Raw genomic sequence first — 20,828 nt, forward strand, 5'->3', positions numbered from 1 at the left:
TCATTTTACTGCAAGTTGTATACTGTATAATAGTTCATCCATCCATCCATCCTCAACCGCTTATCCGTTATCGGGTTGCGGGGGCAGCAGCTCCAGCAGGGGACCCCAAACTTCCCTTTCCCAAGCCACATTAACCAGCTCTGACTGGGGGATCCCGAGGCATTCCGAGATATAATCTCTCCACCTGGTCCTGGGTCTTCCCCGAGGTCTCCTCCCAGCCAGATAGCTAAGGACTCAATGGCAAACAGCAGAGGTGAGAAAGGCCAACCCTGTCTGGTGCAACTCTGATGCAGAAACGAAGACGAAGCCATGCCATTAGTTAACACAGATTCCCATGGGGAGACAAAGTCATTTGCTCCATGTAATAAGGCTGTCACCGAAGCCAAAGCTTTCCATTGCCCAGAAAAGGTATTCCATTCGACTCTATCGAACACCTTTTCCATATCACTTCCAGTATATCTGAACTAGGCGTGTTGAGAATATAGATTTAAGCGACTGTGCCTCAGCCTTGTTTGTGGTCAGAAGATCAAATTCTGCTTGCAGACGAAGGCACTCTTTGTACAGGTCTTTATTTGGATCAATTGCGTATTGATGATCTAAACTTTGTAGGTCCCTATTCATACTAGAATAATAAGAAATGATCGTGCCTCATAAGTATGCCTTGAACGTTTCCCAGAGAGTTCCTCTACTAATATTTGGCATATCATTGACCCGTTTTAAAGTCATCTCTAGCCAATAAGAGAGAGGGAAAGTGTCACTGCATAGGAAATAGTGTGTACTAGGAAAGATTAATGTCAACACAGGCTCGAACGTGATCTGAAATAACAATGCTGTAAATCTTACAACTCGATATTTTTGAAAGTAGCCTGCTATCTAATATTAAAAAAATATATTCGTGAATACGAATGATGAACATGGGTGAAAAATGAGTAGGCCCTATTTGTAGGAAATTTTGATCTCTAAGGATTGGACAGCCCCAATAGTCTAGCAAAGGTATCCAGAGTTCTGGCCAAAGTAATTAGTACACAAGGTTTGCTCGAAGGACCTATCTAGAACAGTGTCCTAAACAAAGTTATATGCCCCCCCCCCCCATGATAATATGTCTTCTGTCAACATCAGGAATGGATGAAAAAAAGTTTATATAAACTAGGGCTGCAACTAACGATTATTTTCAGAATCGATTAGTTGGCCAATTATTTTTTCGATTAATCATGTTGGGGTTGGGGGCAAACTTTCAGTAAATAAAATTTAAAATAAAATAAACTTCAGACCTAAACATTACACAACTGTTTGTCCTATTATATACACCCATATATGCCCATTACACACAGTGGAGCATTTTGGATACAAACATAAGTTTTTGCTCGTGCATCATTGCTGTGTTTCTGTACTTCACAAACTCCACTTTATAAAGTTTTATCTTCTCCGTGGTGTTTAATATAAAATGCCCCCCTGCTTTAGAGGACTTGGAGGTTGCACACATTCTTCCTTAGTCACTTGATGATTTCGCCTCCATTTGATGGTGACTGGGGTCATGTTTAAAACATCTCATTTGAATATGTTTTCATCCATTTAACAATAAAATACCTATAATATTATATAAACATTTTAAAAAATTTTCCCACTGACCCCCTGCAATTACTCCACTGACCACTAGGGGTCCGTGCACCCCGGGATGAGAAACAATGCACTAAACTATAGAGTGCGCAGTATATAGTGTAAGAGTATAGTGCGTCATTTGGGACACAACTTTAGTGTTTACTCTCCAATGCATGTTTTCGGAACAGAAGTAATGTAATGAGTAAATGTACCACGTGCAGACCAACTAATCGATAATGAGATTCGTTGACAACAATTTTCATGATCGATTATTAGCGATTTTATCTATTAGTTGTTGCAGCTCTAATATAAACTTGTCATAATCCCAGTTAGGGGCATAAATACTTGCCAAACAATAGGCACATCTCTGAGTTTGCTAGTAATTATGACATAATATCCATTAGAATTCGACAGGACATGTACCAGTTCAAAAGGGATACTTCTGTGAATAAGAATAGCAGCACCTCTTGCTAGTACACTAAACTAGAGTGATACAGGTGGCCCACCCATGCCCTTTTAAGCCATTGGGTGTCACCTTTTAAGCTGTTAAGTGTCTTAAGATGAGTTTAATGGAGGAAAAAATTATCACCCCTAAGATGAGACAGAATGCTGCCAATTTTAACATTATATTTACCCCTTTAACATTCCATGATATGAAACGAGTACTGGAACTCTCTTTAGTCTTAGCCATTATCAATCTGCCACAAGACTTTGTAACTGAGCAAAGTGAAAAAGAAAACTCCAAGGAAATTAAGTTAAAGAACAATAGAGCAAGATAAAAAACCTTGGCAAGCATTAAAGAAAAGAAAAGAAAAAAACAGAAATCCAATTCAAGACCCTGAATCCCATCCCTAACTTATCAACACACAATCACACAGTGATCCTGCAGAACATCAACATCTCAGTGTTATTTCTCAAAATAATCTAATTTATTATCAGATTACACAAAGGACTCCAGCCACACGAAAGTATGTAGTAGTTTAGCCCTTAAATGAAAAACAAAAGCCAATCTAAAATAAAAAGTGAAGGTCAGCAAAAGCAACAGTACATATCCCAGATATCGTTCCACATAGAAGTTTTCCTTGGCAGTATATGACCAAAATTACAGTCTTGCCAGTCTTCTGATGGTCTTCATGTCTTCATGCTGTAGGCCATCTTCGGTCTTGCCTCTGGGGCCAGGGCCACTTGCCAGTATCCTTTGGTTAGGTCCAGGGTGGATATGAATCGGACTCTCCCCAGTCGCTCTACTAGGTCATCCACCTGGGGGAGGGGATAGCTGTCGAATTCTTTGACCTGGTTCAGCTTCTGGAAGTCATTGCATAGCCGGATACTTCCATTTCAGTACGACTACGATGGGGCTGGACCAGGGGCTATTGGATTCCTCGACGATATTGTCTCGCAGCATTCGGCTGATCTCCTCCTCGATAGCCTAGCGGCAGGCCTGTGGGACACAATAGGGCCGCTGTCGCACCACCACTCCCGACTGGGTCTTGATTTCATGGTGGACCAAGTCCGTCATCCCTGGGGAGGTAGAGAACACATCCGTGAATTGACCCACCAACAATGATAACGCCTGTCTTTGCCCGGAAGTGAGGTCTTCACCTAGCTGGACCAAGGTACCCTCATCATGACCTGTGTCTCGGGTCGCGAATGCAGACATAACTGGTGTTGGCTCTACCCACTTGTTTAGCAGGTTTACGTGGTATGTTTGTGTCTCCGCTTGCTTACCGGGCTGTTGCAGGTGATAATTTACGGCCCCCTTCCGCTCAAGACCTCTCGGGGTTGTGTTGGGCAGTCGTACACTTATTTCTGTTCCGGCAGGGCGGGTCTCATTTGCTCCTGGACGATCGGGGCCACTTGGTCAGTCTTCTCCTGCATCTCCTGCACGTACTCAATGACCGAGCGGAATGGGGAGGGCTGTTCCTCCCAGGCTTCCCGGGCCACTTCCACAACCCTTGGGGTCCTTGGCTTTTGAGCTACTCTTCTGACTATTGTTCTGACTCCCTGGTCAGAAATCTTGTGAGGAGCTTCTGTGCATGGCCGGTCGATGAAGGAGTGATGTTGCTTCCACTTGCGGATAATGGACCCAGTGGTGCTTATTGGAAGATTCAGAAGTTTTTAAATATGTCTGTATTTGATTCCATCCATATGTAATGCAACAATAAGTTTGCAAAGGTCTTGGGAGAGCTCTTTTCTTTTACCCATCATGAAATGTTTCTTGTGTGACACATTGGTAAAGAAAAACCTTTTTATAGACCATCAATTTACTAACCCAGCAGATGTTAATTTGCATAGATAGAAAAAAATGTAATTACTTAATATTTTCCAACTACTTTCAGCTGATTCCTTGCCTGATTTCAGGTGGTTCCTTGCCTTACCTTGCCTTAGAGAACTGCTTTTTCTTAGCACGTTCAATACTTTTTTTCCTGTGTCATTCCACATCATTACATTTAACTTTGTGTGGTAGTTTCTGTTGTCTCACGTCGGTGAGCTCTCAATAAACTTAATTTATCCTATAAATTCCCATTAGCAATTTCAACCAAACCCTGCTACAAAAACAATTCCTAACACCTTATATTAAAACCTTCATTAGGGAGTCATGCACAGTGTAGCCCCAGCAACATTCACTTTCAAAACAATCTCTGCTTAGAAATCTTATTGAACAGCTAGAATAGATTGCGTATTTTGCTTAAAATCTACAAGAATCTGCATTATCCCAGACTTAATTGATCCTCATGGGGTATCAATCAATATGCACTCACAGGTCACTTTAACAGGAACACCTTCACATTTATGCAGTTATCCAACCAGCCAGTCATGTGGCAGCAGCATCATTTCCTGGGCACAGACTCACCAACTGGACAGCTGAAGACTGGAAAAAGACCAAGTGATTTTTTTTCTTGAAAAGCCTGTGCCCATGATAGCCTCTGATTCCTGTTCTAGCTGACAGGAGTGGAACCTGATATCTTCTGCTGGTGTAGTCCATCCACCTCAAGGTCACTGTTTGGTGCATAGTGAGATGCATTTCTGCTCACCATGATAGTAAAGCATGATTGTATGAGCTACGTCATCCTTCCTGGCAGTTAGAAACAATCTGGTCATTTTCCTCTGACCTCTCTTATCAACACTCACTGTTTTTTTGTTTTTTTTCATGTCATTCTGTGTAAAATCTAGAGACTGTTATGTGTGACATTCTCTACGGAATAGCAGTTTTTGGCTTTTGACCTATATCTACATGTTTGTTTCTTTTTTTGCATTGCGCTGCTGCCACGTGATTGGCTAATTAGATAAATGCATGAATGTACAGGTGTTTCTAATAAAGTGGATGGTGAGTGTATGTAGGCTGTTTAGTTTGAAGTTGAAGATTTATTTATTTATTTATTTCAAAAGGATATGAACTGGCTTAAAGAGCTTTATCCAGATTGGTTCATTGTGCTTTTGTTTATTTTGCTGATTAGGTTTCTCTGGGCACATCTAGGCTCATTATTGTAACTCTGGTAGCTCATTCAGATCTCATATCCTCTTTCATCAACTTCCCCCCTCTTGTTACCTCTGTAGCAGCAGCTAATGATCTGAGACCAGCCCACACACTCAGAACATGTTTATAGATACCCAAGAAGCATGGTTGGAATAAATGTTACATACAGAGAAAGAGAGATGTTTTGCAAAGGTGTGTTTCCCTATTTTGTTTACATTTACCAACATTAAATAACATAAACAGGTTGCTGTGAAGTAGTAGCATGATAATCAGATATTTGCTGTGTCCCGCTATATTTTTATAGAGCTGTTGAGATTTTATATTGTTTGATGGATGAATCATCAATCTTATTGAAAATTTTCTGTTATATTTTAGGCATTGTGTGTAGGCTTATCTATATCCCTTTTCCATATGCCTATACACAGAAAAACCAGAAAATTCTAAATTCAGTATTATAGATGATCACTAATTATTGTGATATTATATACTCTATACTTTATATTATTATATCTAAATAAAAATAATAAGTAGTTTGTGTTTTGCTAATTTTATCCATCCATCCATCCATCCATCCATCTTCTACCGCTTATTCCTTCTTCAGGGTCACGGGGGAACCTGGAGCCAATCCCAGGGAGCATTGGGCACAAGGCAGGGTACACCCTGGACAGGGTGCCAGTCCATCACAGGGCATAATCACATATACACTCACACACCCATTCATACACTATGGACACTTTAGACACGCCAATCAGCCTACCATGCATGTCTTTGGACTGGGGGAGGAAACCGGAGTACCCGGAGGAAACCCCCGCAGCACGGGGAGAACATGCAAACTCTGCACACACGGCCTGGAGGTGTGAGGCGAACGTGCTAACCACTAAGCCACCGTGTGCCCCTTGCTAATTTTAATAGAGTAAATATTAAATTATAAATATTATTTTATATTATTGGCACAACCAGTGGTATGGGGGATGTGTACAGTATACACATACACAAATTCCCTTTCCACTTTTCTTTCTCCTAGTCTTTCAGATGTTTCATAAAGATGTTTTATGGTTGGCAGTTATTGATATGCTTATCTATGACTAATGATGTCCTTTGAAATACACTCTCACACTCCCCCAAGAAGCAAAGAGTGAGAAAGGGATGAGCAAAGAGAAGAGAGGATGAGAACTACAAAACATGTATGAGAATGTAGTAATTAAAAAAAATAATAAAGTTCCTCATTATAATAATTATATTCCTCAGCTTTCATATGCCTTAGAATAGAACTCCCCTAAACATACAAATCCCATGAATAGTGATGCAAAATAGAGTCAGTCCAGGAAATTACATGGAAATCAAAGCAGACTTTCCAGTCAACTGGTTTATGAAATAAGTTAACTTGTTAAATATCAGTCGACTGTAATAAAATCTTGATCCTCAAAATCTTTTCCAATTACTCCTACTTGAATTTTGCCATCCTTTGCTTGAATTCAGAATGATTTAAAAGTTTTAGGCAAATGGTAATGTATATTTAACTAAGCCTTATGCTGTTGCATGGGATATATTAGGAATGGGAACTTATTACTAAGTTCTATGTGGCCACACAATACAATTTTATCCATCCATCCATCTTCTACCGCTTACTCCTTTTCAGGGTCACGGGGAACCTGGAGCCTATCCCAGGGAGCATCAGGCACAAGGCGGGGTACACCCTGGACAGGGTGCCTGTCAATACAATTTTATACAGATTGAAAATAAATTATAACTCAAGTATTTAACAGTGCAATACAGTGGATATAAAAAGTCTACACACCCCTGTTAAAATGGCATTTCCCCTACAAAGGGAACTTCGACGTTGCATTTAGCATAATAATATGGGGAGCACCGTGCGCGCGTGACCGGTAACTGAAGCTTGTGTAAAATCATGCCTCTACTTATAGGCCTGCCATGATCAGGTGACGTGGCAATTAAGCGCGTCGCATGATATATATATGGCACCTGGCCGCCAGCCTTATTATCTTCAGCGAGACTGCATGTCTGTTGTTTGTGTGATAAAAAACGCTTAATTTCTACTGTATATTTTCTCAAAATCTCAAACTTTTCTATCCCTTTTTTAGAAAAAAGAAAAGAAGAGAGGGAAGTAATGAGCAAGAAAGATTTCAGAAAGTGTGTTACACCTTGCTCCCGTTTCATCATGGGAGGAGACGGACACGCTTTCTGTGTGAAGTGTTTGGGCATAGAGCATGCTACAACAGCCCTCGAGGGGTCTGACTGTCAGCATTGTGAACATTTCACGATTAGGCAACTACGCTCTCGGCTTGCTCTGTTGGGCCTTATGGCAGCAACAGCCAACGTCATACCGTTGGGCCTGTTGCACATGAGACCGTTTCAGTGGTGGCTGAAAAGTCGGGGGTTTCATCCGGATGAGGATGAAACCTCTGAGAGTAATCAGTGTCACGCGGCAATGCCTACATGCTCTGAGTATTTGGAGGTGCCCGCAGTTTCTAGCCTCGGATCATAATCTAGGGGCGTCTCCTTACCGCAAGACGGTAATGACAGACGCGTCCCTCACAGGCTGGGGTGCAGTCTTAAATGGCTGTCCAGCTCACTGTCTTTGGAGCGGCCCTGATCTGGAGTGGCATATACATCGCCTAGAGACGCAGGCCATATTCCTAGCACTGAAATTCTTTCTTCCTCAGTTGAGAGGTCACCGTGTGCTAGTTGTGTCAGACAACACAGCGGTGGTCTCATATATCAACCATCAGGGAGGGTTACGTTCACGCCCCCTGTTCAGGCAGGTGCAACTAATCCTTCTGTGGGCAGAGGGAAAGTTCTTGTCAGTGAGTGCAATGTACATTCCGGGCAGCCAGAATGTAGGGGCAGACATCCTGTCGAGGCAGGGGCTGAGGCCCAGGGGATGGAGGCTCCATCCACAAGTGGTACAGTCCATATGGCGGAGTTTGGACAAGCGGAAGTGGATGTGTTCACCTCCGAGGAGACAACACACTGCCCACTGTGGTTCGCCCTCACTCCTCCCGCACCATTGGGGCTGGACGCCATGGTGCACACGTGGCCGAGGTCACGGCTATATGCTTTCCCCGATTGCTCTGCTCCCACAGGTTCTAGCGAGAGTTCGCCAAGACCGTCTACGTCTGCTGCTAGTAGCACCTTATTGGCCAGCTTCAATATGGTTCTCGGAGATAATTTCCCTGCTCGACGGCACTCCTTGGGAGATTGCCATCCGCAGGGATCTACTGTCTCAAGCCAGAGGGCTGATTTATCACCCTCAGCCAGAACTATGGAAACTGTGGGTCTGGCCCCCGAGGGACACCAGCTCATAAATTCTGGTCTCACAACTGAGGTTGTAGAGACCATGTTAAACACTAGAACACCATCCAAAAGGAAATTGAATGCGCTCAAGTGGCGGCTTTTTGTCTTGTGGTGTGAGAAACGTCAGCTAGACCTAGTGAACTGTGCAATAGCTACAGTCCTGGAGTTCTTACAAGAACGTTTCTCAGCAGGGTTTGCTCCTTCTACAATCAGGGTTTACGTGGCCACCGTTTCGGCCAGCCATGCCCCTGTTGATGGAGCCTCCGTGGGGCAACATCCTCTAACTTCAAGGTTCATGCGTGGTGTCAGACGGCTGAGGCCCATCTGCAGGCCACGCATACCTTCCTGGGACCTTTCTGTGGTCTTGGAAGGTCTGTCAGGGGCCCCATTTGAGCCCTTAGAGTCAGCCTCTGAGAAGCTTCAGACTCTAAAGGTAGCTCTCCTACTGGCCATGACATGTCTCAAGTGAGTGGGAGATCTACAAGCTCTCTCTGTTGCTCCTTCTTGCCTTCCTGTATCCTAGGCCGGATTATATTCCTAAAGTGCCTACTTTGGCCACCCACCCTGTGGTGTTGCAGGCTTTCTGCCCTCCTCCGTTCCTCACACCGGAACAAGAGAGGATGCACCTGCTGTGTCCAGTAAGGGCTCTCTGTACTTACGTCCACCACTCCGGCCAGTGGCGTAAGTTGGAGCAGCTGCTGGTCTGCTTTGGCGGCGACAGTAAAGGTGATGCTGTGTCAAAGCAGTGGATCTCGAATTGGATAGTGGAAGCAATCTTTATGGTTTACGAGGTGCGCAGTCTCGCCACGCCTCTGGGCATAAGAGCTCATTCCACTAGGGCGGTCACCTCCTCGAAGGCTTTGTCCAAAGGGGTATCCTTGCAGGATGTGTGTGTGGCTGCAGGGTGGTCTACACCACACACATTCATTCGTTATTACAGCCTGGATATTCATTACACCCCGGGCTCGAGTGTCTTGCAGTGACCCCCGGGCTTGGGTATTTTTGAACAGGCCGTACCCTCGGTATGACAGAGTGGGTATTCCCGTTCCCGTATTGTTATACTAAATGCAACGTCGAAGTTCCCCTTGAAAGGGAACGTCGGGGTTACGCATGTAACCCTGTTCTTTGAGAAGGGAATGAGACGTTGCATAGCACTGTCATACCAGGGCAGGCCTGTGAATTGCGTCTTCACTTCAGATAATAGAGGCTGGCGGCGTGGTTCACAGGTGTCATATATATATATATATATATATATATATATATATATATATATCATGCGACGCACTTAATTGCCACGTCACCTGATCATGGCAGGCCTATAACTAGAGGCATGATTTTACACAAGCTTCAGATACCCGTCACGCGCGCAAGGCGCTCCACATACTGTTATGCTAAATGCAATGTCTCGCTCCCTTCTCAGGGAACAGGGTTACCCCCAATGTTTTTTGTGATGGAAAAAAATGAAACCAACATAACTCATGTCAGAACATTTTCCACCCTAAATATGAACGTACAATGTATAAAAATTAAGTGAAAAACAATCAAATAATTAAAGGAAAATATGAAAAATATAAAAAGTTACAATAACCTGGTTGCATAAGTGCACATACCCCTAAACTAATACTCTGTTGCAGCACCTTATTATTTTGTTACACCACTCAGTATTTTTGGGTAAGCATCTATCAGCATGGCACAACTTGACCTGGCAATATTTTCCCACTCTTTCTTGAAAAAACATTCAAGATTTCTCACATCTTGTCATGATTGGAGGCAGAGACGGATGCAAATACAGACTGGATTTAATATAACTACAAACCAAACACAAAACAGTAGCTATAGAATTTGTGGCAAAACACTAAGGCAAAGAATAACTGTGAAAGAAAAACCATAAACACAGCAACAGAGACAATGGCATAGAAAGACAAAAACAAGACAAGGAATGCAGTGCAAACTGTGGCCAATATACACATAAGTGCTCGTTAACATGGACATGATTCAGGTGCAGGTGGTCATGTGACTGTGATGCAGTGAGGTGCAGTGGCTGCTGGGAACTGTAGTCCAGAGTTCCTTCTCTGATATTACATGACCCGTCTCCTGTGCACAGCCCGCTTCGGGTCACCCCACAGATTTCTGGTTGGATTCGGGTCTGGGTTCTGGCTAGGTCAGTCAAAAACTTTTATCTTCTTTTGATTAAGCTATTCTTTTGTTGAGTTGGATGTATACTTTGGGTCATTGTCCTGCTGAAAGGTGAAATTCCTTTTCATCTTCAGCTTACTAGCAGACACCTGAAGGTTTTGCACTAAAATTGACTGGTATTTTTAGCTATTCATGATTCCCTCCACCTTGATAAAAGCCCCAGTTCTGGCTGAAGAAAATGCTGGCCCAAATTTAGCCTATCACCCAAAGACACTTAAAATTCAATATAGAAGCAAATACTCACATCTGTAAACCCAGTTGGAGATAGAAAAAAAGACACCAGCCGTGAGTGAGAAGAAGCAAGGGTCCAGATTTATTGGTTCCGTTCCACCACACGAGATCCACACCGATGAGAATTCTCAGAAGTGATCTCACAGTATTTATACTATATTTACACAGTAAATAACCAATATATCTTAGAAAGACTATGATATCAATACCAATTGGGCTAAAAAAGAGCTAATCTACATTACCATGATGTTTAAAAAGAGGCTTATCAAATTTACCATTATGTTTTGAACGAGGATTTTCTGACTACCATTAGGATTGAAAGTGGGAGAGAGACAAAACAATTTAGAGAGACCTTGGTCTCACTATTATCTCGTGGGGGGGGCAGGTTGACTCAGCTACCCTTATAAATGGCTCCTCATGGTTTTCTCTTAAAATTAAGGCCCCCGTCTACACCACGCCTGACCCTTCCTTGCGAGACAAGAATCTTCACCATCTGAATTATGAGTAAGTTTCTTTTTCCATTTTTCTGTATTTCTGGTTTATAATTTACTTTCATATTTGCTCTATATCTCTATTTTATATATGGTTATACTGCTTGCAAATGGTTTACTGTACTCCCTACTTCATAATATCATTATATTATCCTTCTAATATCCTACATATCCTACTACTCTTTATATTACCCTTATAATATCTTAATACTCCTTTTTATTATTCTTATAAAGTTATAATGTTATGTGTGTGTGAGAGAGTGTGTGTGTGTGTGGGTGTTATGTCTGCACACCTGCCCTTGACTGTACAAGAGTGTGTGTGTTTCTCAACCTGCACTCCTCAGCTCTTATATTTCTCTGTGACTAATAAACCATAGTGTGTTACTCTTAAAAGATCTTAAAGTGTGAATCCAATTCGTCAATATCCGCCTAATACCGCTTCTGTGTGTCTAGGTGCCCGTCGTCATTTTTCCTTCTCCCCTTTACTGGAGGGGCTGGATTTGGGTCTGAACACTCACTTTCAGCTCGCGCATCTCACTGCTGACATCATGGTGCTACTTAACGTTCTTCGCAGCACTCCCTCTGGAAATGGAAATGCGAGGTTCCCCCCATCTCAGATACAGAATCCACCCCGTGAATGTGTGTATTGATGCCTCTACACAGACAGACCCTCCGCCTGACCCTCCCTCCAGCTTTCAGTCTGAGGATGATGTCACCTTCTCTGATCTGGGCTCTGACCATTCTTCCCTCTTCTCACCTCTCAGTCCACCATACTCTCAGTGTTCTCCTTATTTCACCCTTGCTGACTATCCCATGTCCCCAGGACGCACCCCATTTTCTTCCCCCTACCGCTCTCCTCAAGATTACGCACCCACCAGTCCTGTGAATTTTCAATAAAATTACATATTACTTATACTTGATCTCCCTCATGTTTATTTCATGTCATTTTTATCCACAACAAAAAGCAGCCCTAAAGCATGATGCTACTACCATGTTTCACCGTGGGTATGGTGTTCTTTTGGTTCTTTTTTTGCACCAAACATACCTTTTGGAATTATTAGCAAACTTAGCAAAGCATTTTAAACATGAAGGTTACCTTGCCAGCTTATTAACACATTTTTATCTAAAATAAAATTTTTCTGTTTGACAAAATTAGTTTAATGTATAGTTTATAAGCCATAATTATAACATAAAATTGCAAATAATAATAATAATAATAATAATTTCAGTGAATTTCAGTAATTTCAAATATTGTTTCTCCAAAAGCACATGTATTCATTCAAAATCAAATATTATAATTTTTGTATTCCAGCCACTTGCAGTTTTCATGTCAGATCCTCTTTATTGTACTTTTTAGTCCTTTTTAAAATAGATGCTTTTAAAAATTAGTCACATGTCAAACTACAAAACTAGATATCCTTATAAATGAAAACCAGTAGAGGACTTTTTGTTAATTGCACTCTGAGTATATGAAAGCGGTAGGGCAGTAATTTGCTCTCAATTGGTCTCATTTATCAAGCTGGATACAAACAGATTTATTTGTAAATTGTTTGTAGAAGCATCCCACAATTTGAGTGTAAATTTATGCATTTAAACCTTTTGGTAGAACGACTTGTGTGCTTAAGATCATTGTCTTGGTGCATGACTCACTTTCTCTTGAGATTCAGTTCACAGACAGATGCCCTGACTTTTTCCCTTTACAATTCGCTGGTATACTTCAGAATTCATTGTTCCATCTGTATGCTTATGAAATTTTGTGGGCATCACTAAAATCAAATTAGCTGTGTCACGAACACGCATTGCACTTTACGGGTGATCAACATATGAGTATGAAGAAAATTTGTGGTTTTGAAACTTAAATCTTGAAGAAATTTTTGTTTGGATTGACTCATTTACAAATTGAATCAAACATTTACACACAACTCCACCTAAAGGTTGATAAATAAGACCCAATATACTTCAGAAAGAAAAAAAAATCAAGTTTAATTAAACATGGAGTCACAATATATGTTTATATTTTTGTGTGCTTCACTATTTTGAATGAATGGAACCTGTCTACTTCTTGTCCTTACTCCCTTTCTCTGTCTCTGGCTATCAGGTACACCAAGATGAAGACAGCCACCAATATCTACATCTTTAACCTGGCTTTGGCTGACGCACTGGTCCTGGCCACACTTCCTTTCCAGGGCACAGATGTGTTCCTAGGATTCTGGCCTTTTGGCAATACCTTGTGCAAGGCAGTGGTTTCCATTGACTACTACAACATGTTCACTAGTGTCTTCACCCTTACTGTGATGAGCATGGACCGCTATGTGGCTGTGTGTCATCCTGTTAAAGCTCTGGATATGAGGACACCCCACAAGGCCAAGGTGGTTAACATATGTGTGTGGCTACTAGCCTCTGCCATTGGTGTGCCGGCCATGGTGCTTGGAGATGTTGAGGATGACCATGGTAAGTGTGTGTGCTTCTGTATGTATCCACCTATATGTATTGTGTTTTTGAAATACATTTACCGTATTTGGCAGCAAAGTGACTTACAGCCAAAGTGCTTTGTTGTCTCCATCAAAAACGTGTTCTAACACAAGTAGGTCATGGTACTGTCAATCTAAGAGCCTGTTACAGTGCAGTTAGTACAGCAACAAAACTCAGATAGTTCATTGAAGCATGTCTTGAATCATGTGTGCTTTGTACAATGGTGCTTGAAAGTTTGTGAACCCTTTAGAATGTTCTATATTTCAGCATAAATATAAAATGAAATACATCAACAGATTTTCATACAAGTCCTACATGTAGATAAATTACAGAACAGCTTCGACTCTGGGAGATGGTGGGTTTCGTCAAATGAACTGCTTTCTTCAGGTTCTTCCACAGCATTTCTATTGGATTAAGGTCAGGACTTTGACTTGGCCATTCCAAAACAGACAGATGTTTTCCTTTAGAATTTGCTGGTATACTTCAGAATTCATTGCTCCATCAATGATGGCAAGCCATCCAGGTCCAGATGCAGCAAAACAGGCCCATACCACGATACTATAACCACCATGTGTCACAGCTGGGATATCGTTTTTATGCTGGAATGCATTGTTTTCATGTCTCCAAACATAACACCTCATTTACACACACAAAAAATGTATTTTAGTCTCATCCATCCACAAAACATTTTTCCAATAGCATTCTAGCTTGTCCACATGATCTTTAGCAAATTGCAGAGCAGCAGCAATATTCTTTTTGGCAAGCACTGGTTTTCTCCTTGCAACCCTGCCATGCACACTATTGTTGTTCAGTATTCTCCCAATGTTGGACTCATGAAAATTCATATTAGCCAATGTGTGAGTGGCCTTTAGTTGCTTAGAAGTTCCCCTTGGTTCCTTTCTGATGTCACAGACTATTACATATCTTGCTCTTGTACCACTCCTGGGGAGGGTAACATCCATCCATCCATCCATCCATCCATCTTCTATACCGCTTATCCTTCCTTCAGGGTCATGGGGAGACCTGGAGCCTATCCCAGGGAGCATCGGGCACAAGGCAGGGTACACCCTGGACAGGGTGCCAATCCATCACAGGGCACACTCACACACGCATTCACACACCCATTCATACACTACGGACACGCCAATCAGCCTACAATGCATGTCTTTGGACTGGGGGAGGAAACAGGAGTACATATATATAATTAATATAATATTTTGTCTTATTTGTTTAACTGAATTCTTTTTGTCTACCTACAGGACTTGTGTGAAAATCTGTTGATACTTAAGGTCATATTTATGCATATTTAGGGTTCACAAACTTTCAAGCACCACTGTATCTTGAGAAATGGTAGGTCAATGGTAGCCTCTAGGCCTTGCTAGAGGCTCAAAGGGACCATAGTGTCTAGTGCTGTTTTATTGCATAAGCACATTAACTGTAAAGTTTCCCATGTTTGAGCAATTATATGTAATGTAGCAACAGCTCAAATAGAGGCATTACATATAAGGCATGAGAACAGCAATGAACTATTCCTGTGACAACTTCAGACACAAGTCCTTCTGACGAAACTGTTAGTGAAATTTCTTTTCTTTTTGATTTTCTTCCTCCTGGTCAATTATTGGCGTTTGTAGCCTTCTGAACGCTTTCCTACAACAGTGTTCTAGGGCCATTGTATAAAAAGTTCAATACTCTGTCCACTAGTATATTTAGTCACTCATCACCTGGATTTTTTTGGGGGAATAATGGATGGAAAACCGCTCATTCCTTTTTAGTCTTTTCTGATCCCTTTATCTCAGCTTCATTGCTAGCGGACTAAGTCAAATTCTAAACAATTCTCATATATACAAAACACTTATGGAATTCTGAAAATTGGAGGTATGGAATGAAAACAGAATTGAAACCTGAACCTGAAAATGCTTGTAATGGTTTTGAAAAAATTTGTAAATTTTTAATGCTTGAAAAATATAACATATTTATATATATATATATAAAAAAACAAATTCCCAAGTCTCCCAAGTGGTGCAACAGAAAAGTGTCATATTGCCCAGAGATCACAAATTTGAATACCAACAGTGCACAACCATCTGTGGCCAGGAGTCAAAATTGGCTGTGCTCTGGGTGCAAGAGATGGCATACTCTCGCTCCATCTCTGGTTTGGTCTTTCTGAGTACCTCAGATGTTTGCTCTTAATTGGTTGACCCACAGTTGAGTCTTTGAATATTTTTAACTTGATTTTTTTAAGCCTGAATATCTGTCAACTTGATTTTTATATGCATTTTATTACCTGAAATTAATACCTTTTTTTTTTTTTTTTAAATGTACACTTTCCCCCTCAATGCATTACAACTTCATGCTCAGGTTCTGCTGATTTAATTCCTTATAGATGCTTTCTTAATTTATTATGATGGTTTCCTGATGCATTTATTTATGTGGCTATGTAGGATTCAAGTTACACAGGATGGTACAGGCATTAAATAATTAAATTCCCTCACCAGTTACAAGTAGTAAAATGCAACCCTGACTTAGTAGATGCACAACATACAAACAGATTGCACACACAGGTGATAAATCAAAGGAAAAACTGGGGATTCTTTAATGCTTTGGGGAGAATTCTAACATTTTGTTAGCATGTTTTGGGTCCACTTGTGTTCCCTTAGATGAAAGAGTCTCTGTAAATCAATAAAAAAAAAAATTCTGACTGATAAACTTTATCTTATAATGAAATATTTATATTCTGGTGGGAGTGGTCTCTTCCAGGATGACAGTGCTCCCATGTAAATCATATGATATGTCATTTGGTGCTAGCAGATCCCAATATCTATGGGAGATTTCCATTGAATGTTCCAGAGACTTGTGCTGTGTTGGTTTGTGATGGCCCAATATTCTACTAAGACACTTTATGTTGGTTTTTCCTTTAATTTGTCATCTGTTTGTAGATTATTGTAATTAACCACTTATTCTGAATTATGAAGGGTGATGGTGATTATTGATTTTCAGGTTGTTTAAAACTGTTGCAGCAAAATAGTGATTATTGATTTTCATTTGTATAACATATAAAAAATACTCTGAATCTCTCCTTTTGCTGACAGTATGATATGCACAAAAAGGGTTTTATTGCATTAGCTGTATGTTAACTGTGTAGGGTTAAGTTAATTTACATGCACAGTCTTAAATGGCCATGCCATACAACACAATTGATTGCTGTAATCATCTGTAATTAGTGCTTGTCTTGGTAAATACAGCCCACTGTTTTCATTAAATGGTAAATGGTCTGCACTTATATAGTGCTTTTATCCAAAGCCCATTCACACACACACACACACACACACACACACACACACACACACACTCACACACTCATACACCAATTGTAGCAGAGCTGCTATGTAAGGCGCTAACTTGCCATCGGGAGCAACTTGGGGTTCAGTGTCTTTCCCAAAGACACTTTATCATGTGGAGTCATGTCAACCCTACGATTAGTGGACAGCCTGCTCTATCACCTGAGCCACAGCTGCCCTATTTAAGCCACCCCCATTAAGCTGTTGTGATGATATGTATTGCCCAGTGTGCGCTCCCTCCAATCCATACATCATTAAAGCTCTCCCAAACAGTAAATCTTTCATTCTCTGAATTCCTGTAATCAGAGCTTTTTTAAATCTCTGAATAAAAAATTGTGTGATTGTGCACTTAAGCTCTTTTACAAAAGGTGCTCCATCAATAAATGGGTGACAATAGACAATAAGTGAATTGCTTATGCTTCTAACAAAATGACAACTGTTTGTGTTGTTGATATTGTTTTGTCCCTAAAGCTAGACAACAAGCACTTCTGGAATTACCAATTGAATATAACAAATAATAAAACTAAAAAAACGAAAAGTATATTTGTTAATATACGTATTTGTTAACAAATGTATTGTCTATGCTAAAATATTAATATATATTTTTAAGTCCAGATATTACATGAGACATAAGGTCCCTGGTAGAGATTTAGTTCTTCTCAAGAGAATTCTATCTTAAATATTGGGAAACCTCAAACTTTAACAGCAGTTTCACAGTATGTTCCTTCACTGCCGGGTTCAGTGTGTGTATGTGTGTGTGTTTTTTTATAATTATCATCTAGCAATTGTTACAATATGGGCCCTTTTCCCATTAGGAATTTTCCGAGGGAAAAGGATCACAAAGATTCTGTTGGTGTTGGTAGGAGGGTAAGAAAAGAAGTAGATTAAGGATGAAGACTATCCCAGACAGCCCTCTGAGGAACCCATTATTTGTACCTGCCAAATGAGGTCACCACAGATATGGACATATTCTGTGTTGCAAAATTGTGGCAGTAATCTTTTCAGTTTGTAAGAGTTAGTATTCCACTGGACTATTGGAAGCACATGGTAATCCTATTGCCATTAAAAAAAAAACAATAATGTAGTAGCTAAACATTTTCCCCTCAGTTCTGAATATTCTGTCTCAGCAGTGAGTTAAATTTTGACTACTCTCAGTCTCACAGTCTGCACATGGGATGTCTGCTGTATATTATATTTTCTGACTGATAATGTAAGTTAGTTAGTCGTAGAAACAAGAAACACTTCATTATCACTCAACCTTTTTTAAGACTGCTTACATTTTATTTACCTGTTTATCAGGAATGTACTGATTAAAAAATTGTTTAATTTTTTGCCATGTGGCCTACAGGCATCGAGTGCATCTTGGTCCTGCCGGACCCTCGCAGCTATTGGGACCCAGTATTTGGCACATGTGTGTTCCTGCTCTCCTTCCTAATCCCGGTGGCCATTATTAGTGTGTGCTATAGCCTGATGGTGAAGCGTCTGCGCAATGTGCGTATTTTGTCTGGTTCCAAGGAGAAAGATCGCAACCTGCGACGCATCACGGGCATGGTGTTGGTGGTGGTGGCAGCATTTGTGGTGTGTTGGACACCCATCCAGATTATGGCACTTGCACAGTCACTGGGTGTCAACCTGGGCAGTGTGCACACTGTGGTGCTTATGCACTTCTGCATTGCACTTGGCTATGTTAACAGCAGCCTAAACCCAGTACTCTATGCTTTTCTGGATGAGAACTTTAAGCGCTGTTTCCGTGAGTTCTGCCAACCACCATCGCCTTTCAGCCTGGATGCGCAGCAGCAGTCAGGCCGCATGCACAGTGTGGCACGAGATGTTGCCTACAACTGCAAAACTACAGAGGGAAACAGTAATGCTGCATGACTAGGCGTGGAGCTGCCCCTGGTCAGCCCGGAAGAGCCACCAAATCCAGGGACAGGACACTCTAACTCAGAGCTCACTCAGATCACTGTTCTCTAGCATTGTCTAGGGGTGGAGGAATGGGGAGGACAAGGGTGGGGTCAAAATCAATGACACACCTAATCTTAGGGACAAAGGGGCTCACTTTTTATTCTTGTGCAGATTAGGTATTGATGTCTTCACATGTTGCTTGATTTTCTTTAAACATCATCTCTTTGCTATTTGTTGGTGACACTAAAGAGATGCTTTTGAGTATGTCCAGAATTTGGTATTTTATTCTGATGGGCCTATATTGCCTTAAATAGATTATAAACTCTGGGAAAGTTAACTTGAAAACTGAGTGTCCTGGATGGAGCTTAACTCACATGCTTTTGAAATGATTACCTTCCAGTTAACCACATTCCATTTAAAACATACAAAACAGAGACTAAACTGTTAAATCCAGATGTTTGTTTATTTTAAAATGCTATGTTTCCTGTTTGATCTTTAACAAAAAGAGAAAAAAAATATTGCATTGTTTCATGGCAGTTTTATGCTCTAGCATAATTTGTACAGAATGTAAAAATATAATTTGTTCAGTGTTATATTAATCAGTGCATACAAAGAAGTTAATTAGCATGAGTCTTAGTATTCTTACAGTAATCTGTCAACCATACCTCTGATATTCTTGAATGTTTTGAGTGTACCCAGCATCGTGGTTTGCTACCTCGTGTTATGGTGAGTCAGAAACAAGGAGTCAGCTTTCTCATCAGTTTACATCACTGACCGCTGAATGTCAAATGACTTTTTAAAGAAGCCAAAAAAAGTTATAAATAGGTAGAAAGGTTCTCTTTTTAGTAGTCTGGAAAAGACATTGTAAACTTAAAAGCTTCTTCATGTATGCTGTATTTAATGTTGTAATGATCTGTTTACTTGCTGAAATGTAATGGTTTACTTGTTTATTTATGGAATTATTTATTAATTAAGAGATTTGTTAGACAAACAGATGCTGAAGCTGTCATGTCTGTTATCACTTTGGAGTCTAAACAATTACTATATTCTGACGCTAATATTGGAACTTCTATATATTCTTTTTCTGTATGTGTGCATTAAATGATATTGCAAAACTCTGTTCCACACCTTTTTTCATACAGGACCCCCCTTAATAGCATCTACACAACCGCATTTAAACTATTGGTTGCACTTTTCACAACATCAATAAGATTGTCTCAGTATGCATTAGGCCAGTTTACATAATTTATTTATTTTATTTTTTTTTATTATTTCTTGTTGCATACTGTCTCATTTTTGCATTAAAATTTTTAAACTTTATTTAAAATCAATTTCATAGCAAAGTGAGGACTACCTGTAGTGGCATAGCAAATTGTATTATCAGGAAGAGGCAATCGAGACAGATACAACTGCAGACAAGGTAGTTTAAGAAGAGAAGCAAACAATCCAAAAAAAAAAACACTGAGCAAAAATGTGGTCAAAAAACAGGCAATGAGTCAGGCGATCAGCAAACAGGATAAACTGGAACAGGCAGTGGACACAGCTCTAAGGACGGAAACAAGAGCAAAACCAATGGAAACAACAACAAAGAACAGCTTGGCACCATCAGAACAGAAGGTAAACTGATTGTATACTTCGCAATGAATGAATGCATGACAGGCTCTATTTAAAGGGTATAGTATGTGTGGCTGAGTGTGAACAGGTGTTTTCAATTAGTAGCTGGGCGATTCGGAATGGTAAAGTATGTATGTGTGTGTTATGGGTCGTGAAGTCCGAGGTGTCTGTGTTTGTAGGCTGTGGTGC

At 40.6% G+C, this 20,828-nt stretch overlaps 1 protein-coding gene across 1 annotated transcript in view; it reads left to right on the top strand.

Moving 5' to 3' along the window:
• The window catches only part of oprl1 (opiate receptor-like 1), a 37,259-nt gene extending 17,147 nt beyond the window's left edge, over positions 1-20,112 (top strand). Inside the window, exons 3-4 of the mRNA XM_017486496.3 lie at positions 13,409-13,761; positions 18,469-20,112. Coding sequence (XP_017341985.1) covers positions 13,409-13,761; positions 18,469-18,998 — 883 coding nt within the window. The 3' untranslated portion in view covers positions 18,999-20,112. The remainder of the gene's footprint in view (positions 1-13,408; positions 13,762-18,468) is intronic.
• Positions 20,113-20,828: the final 716 nt, after the last annotated feature.

The sequence above is a fragment of the Ictalurus punctatus genome, chromosome 15 (assembly GCF_001660625.3).
Source record: "Ictalurus punctatus breed USDA103 chromosome 15, Coco_2.0, whole genome shotgun sequence".
Taxonomy (NCBI): domain Eukaryota; kingdom Metazoa; phylum Chordata; class Actinopteri; order Siluriformes; family Ictaluridae; genus Ictalurus; species Ictalurus punctatus.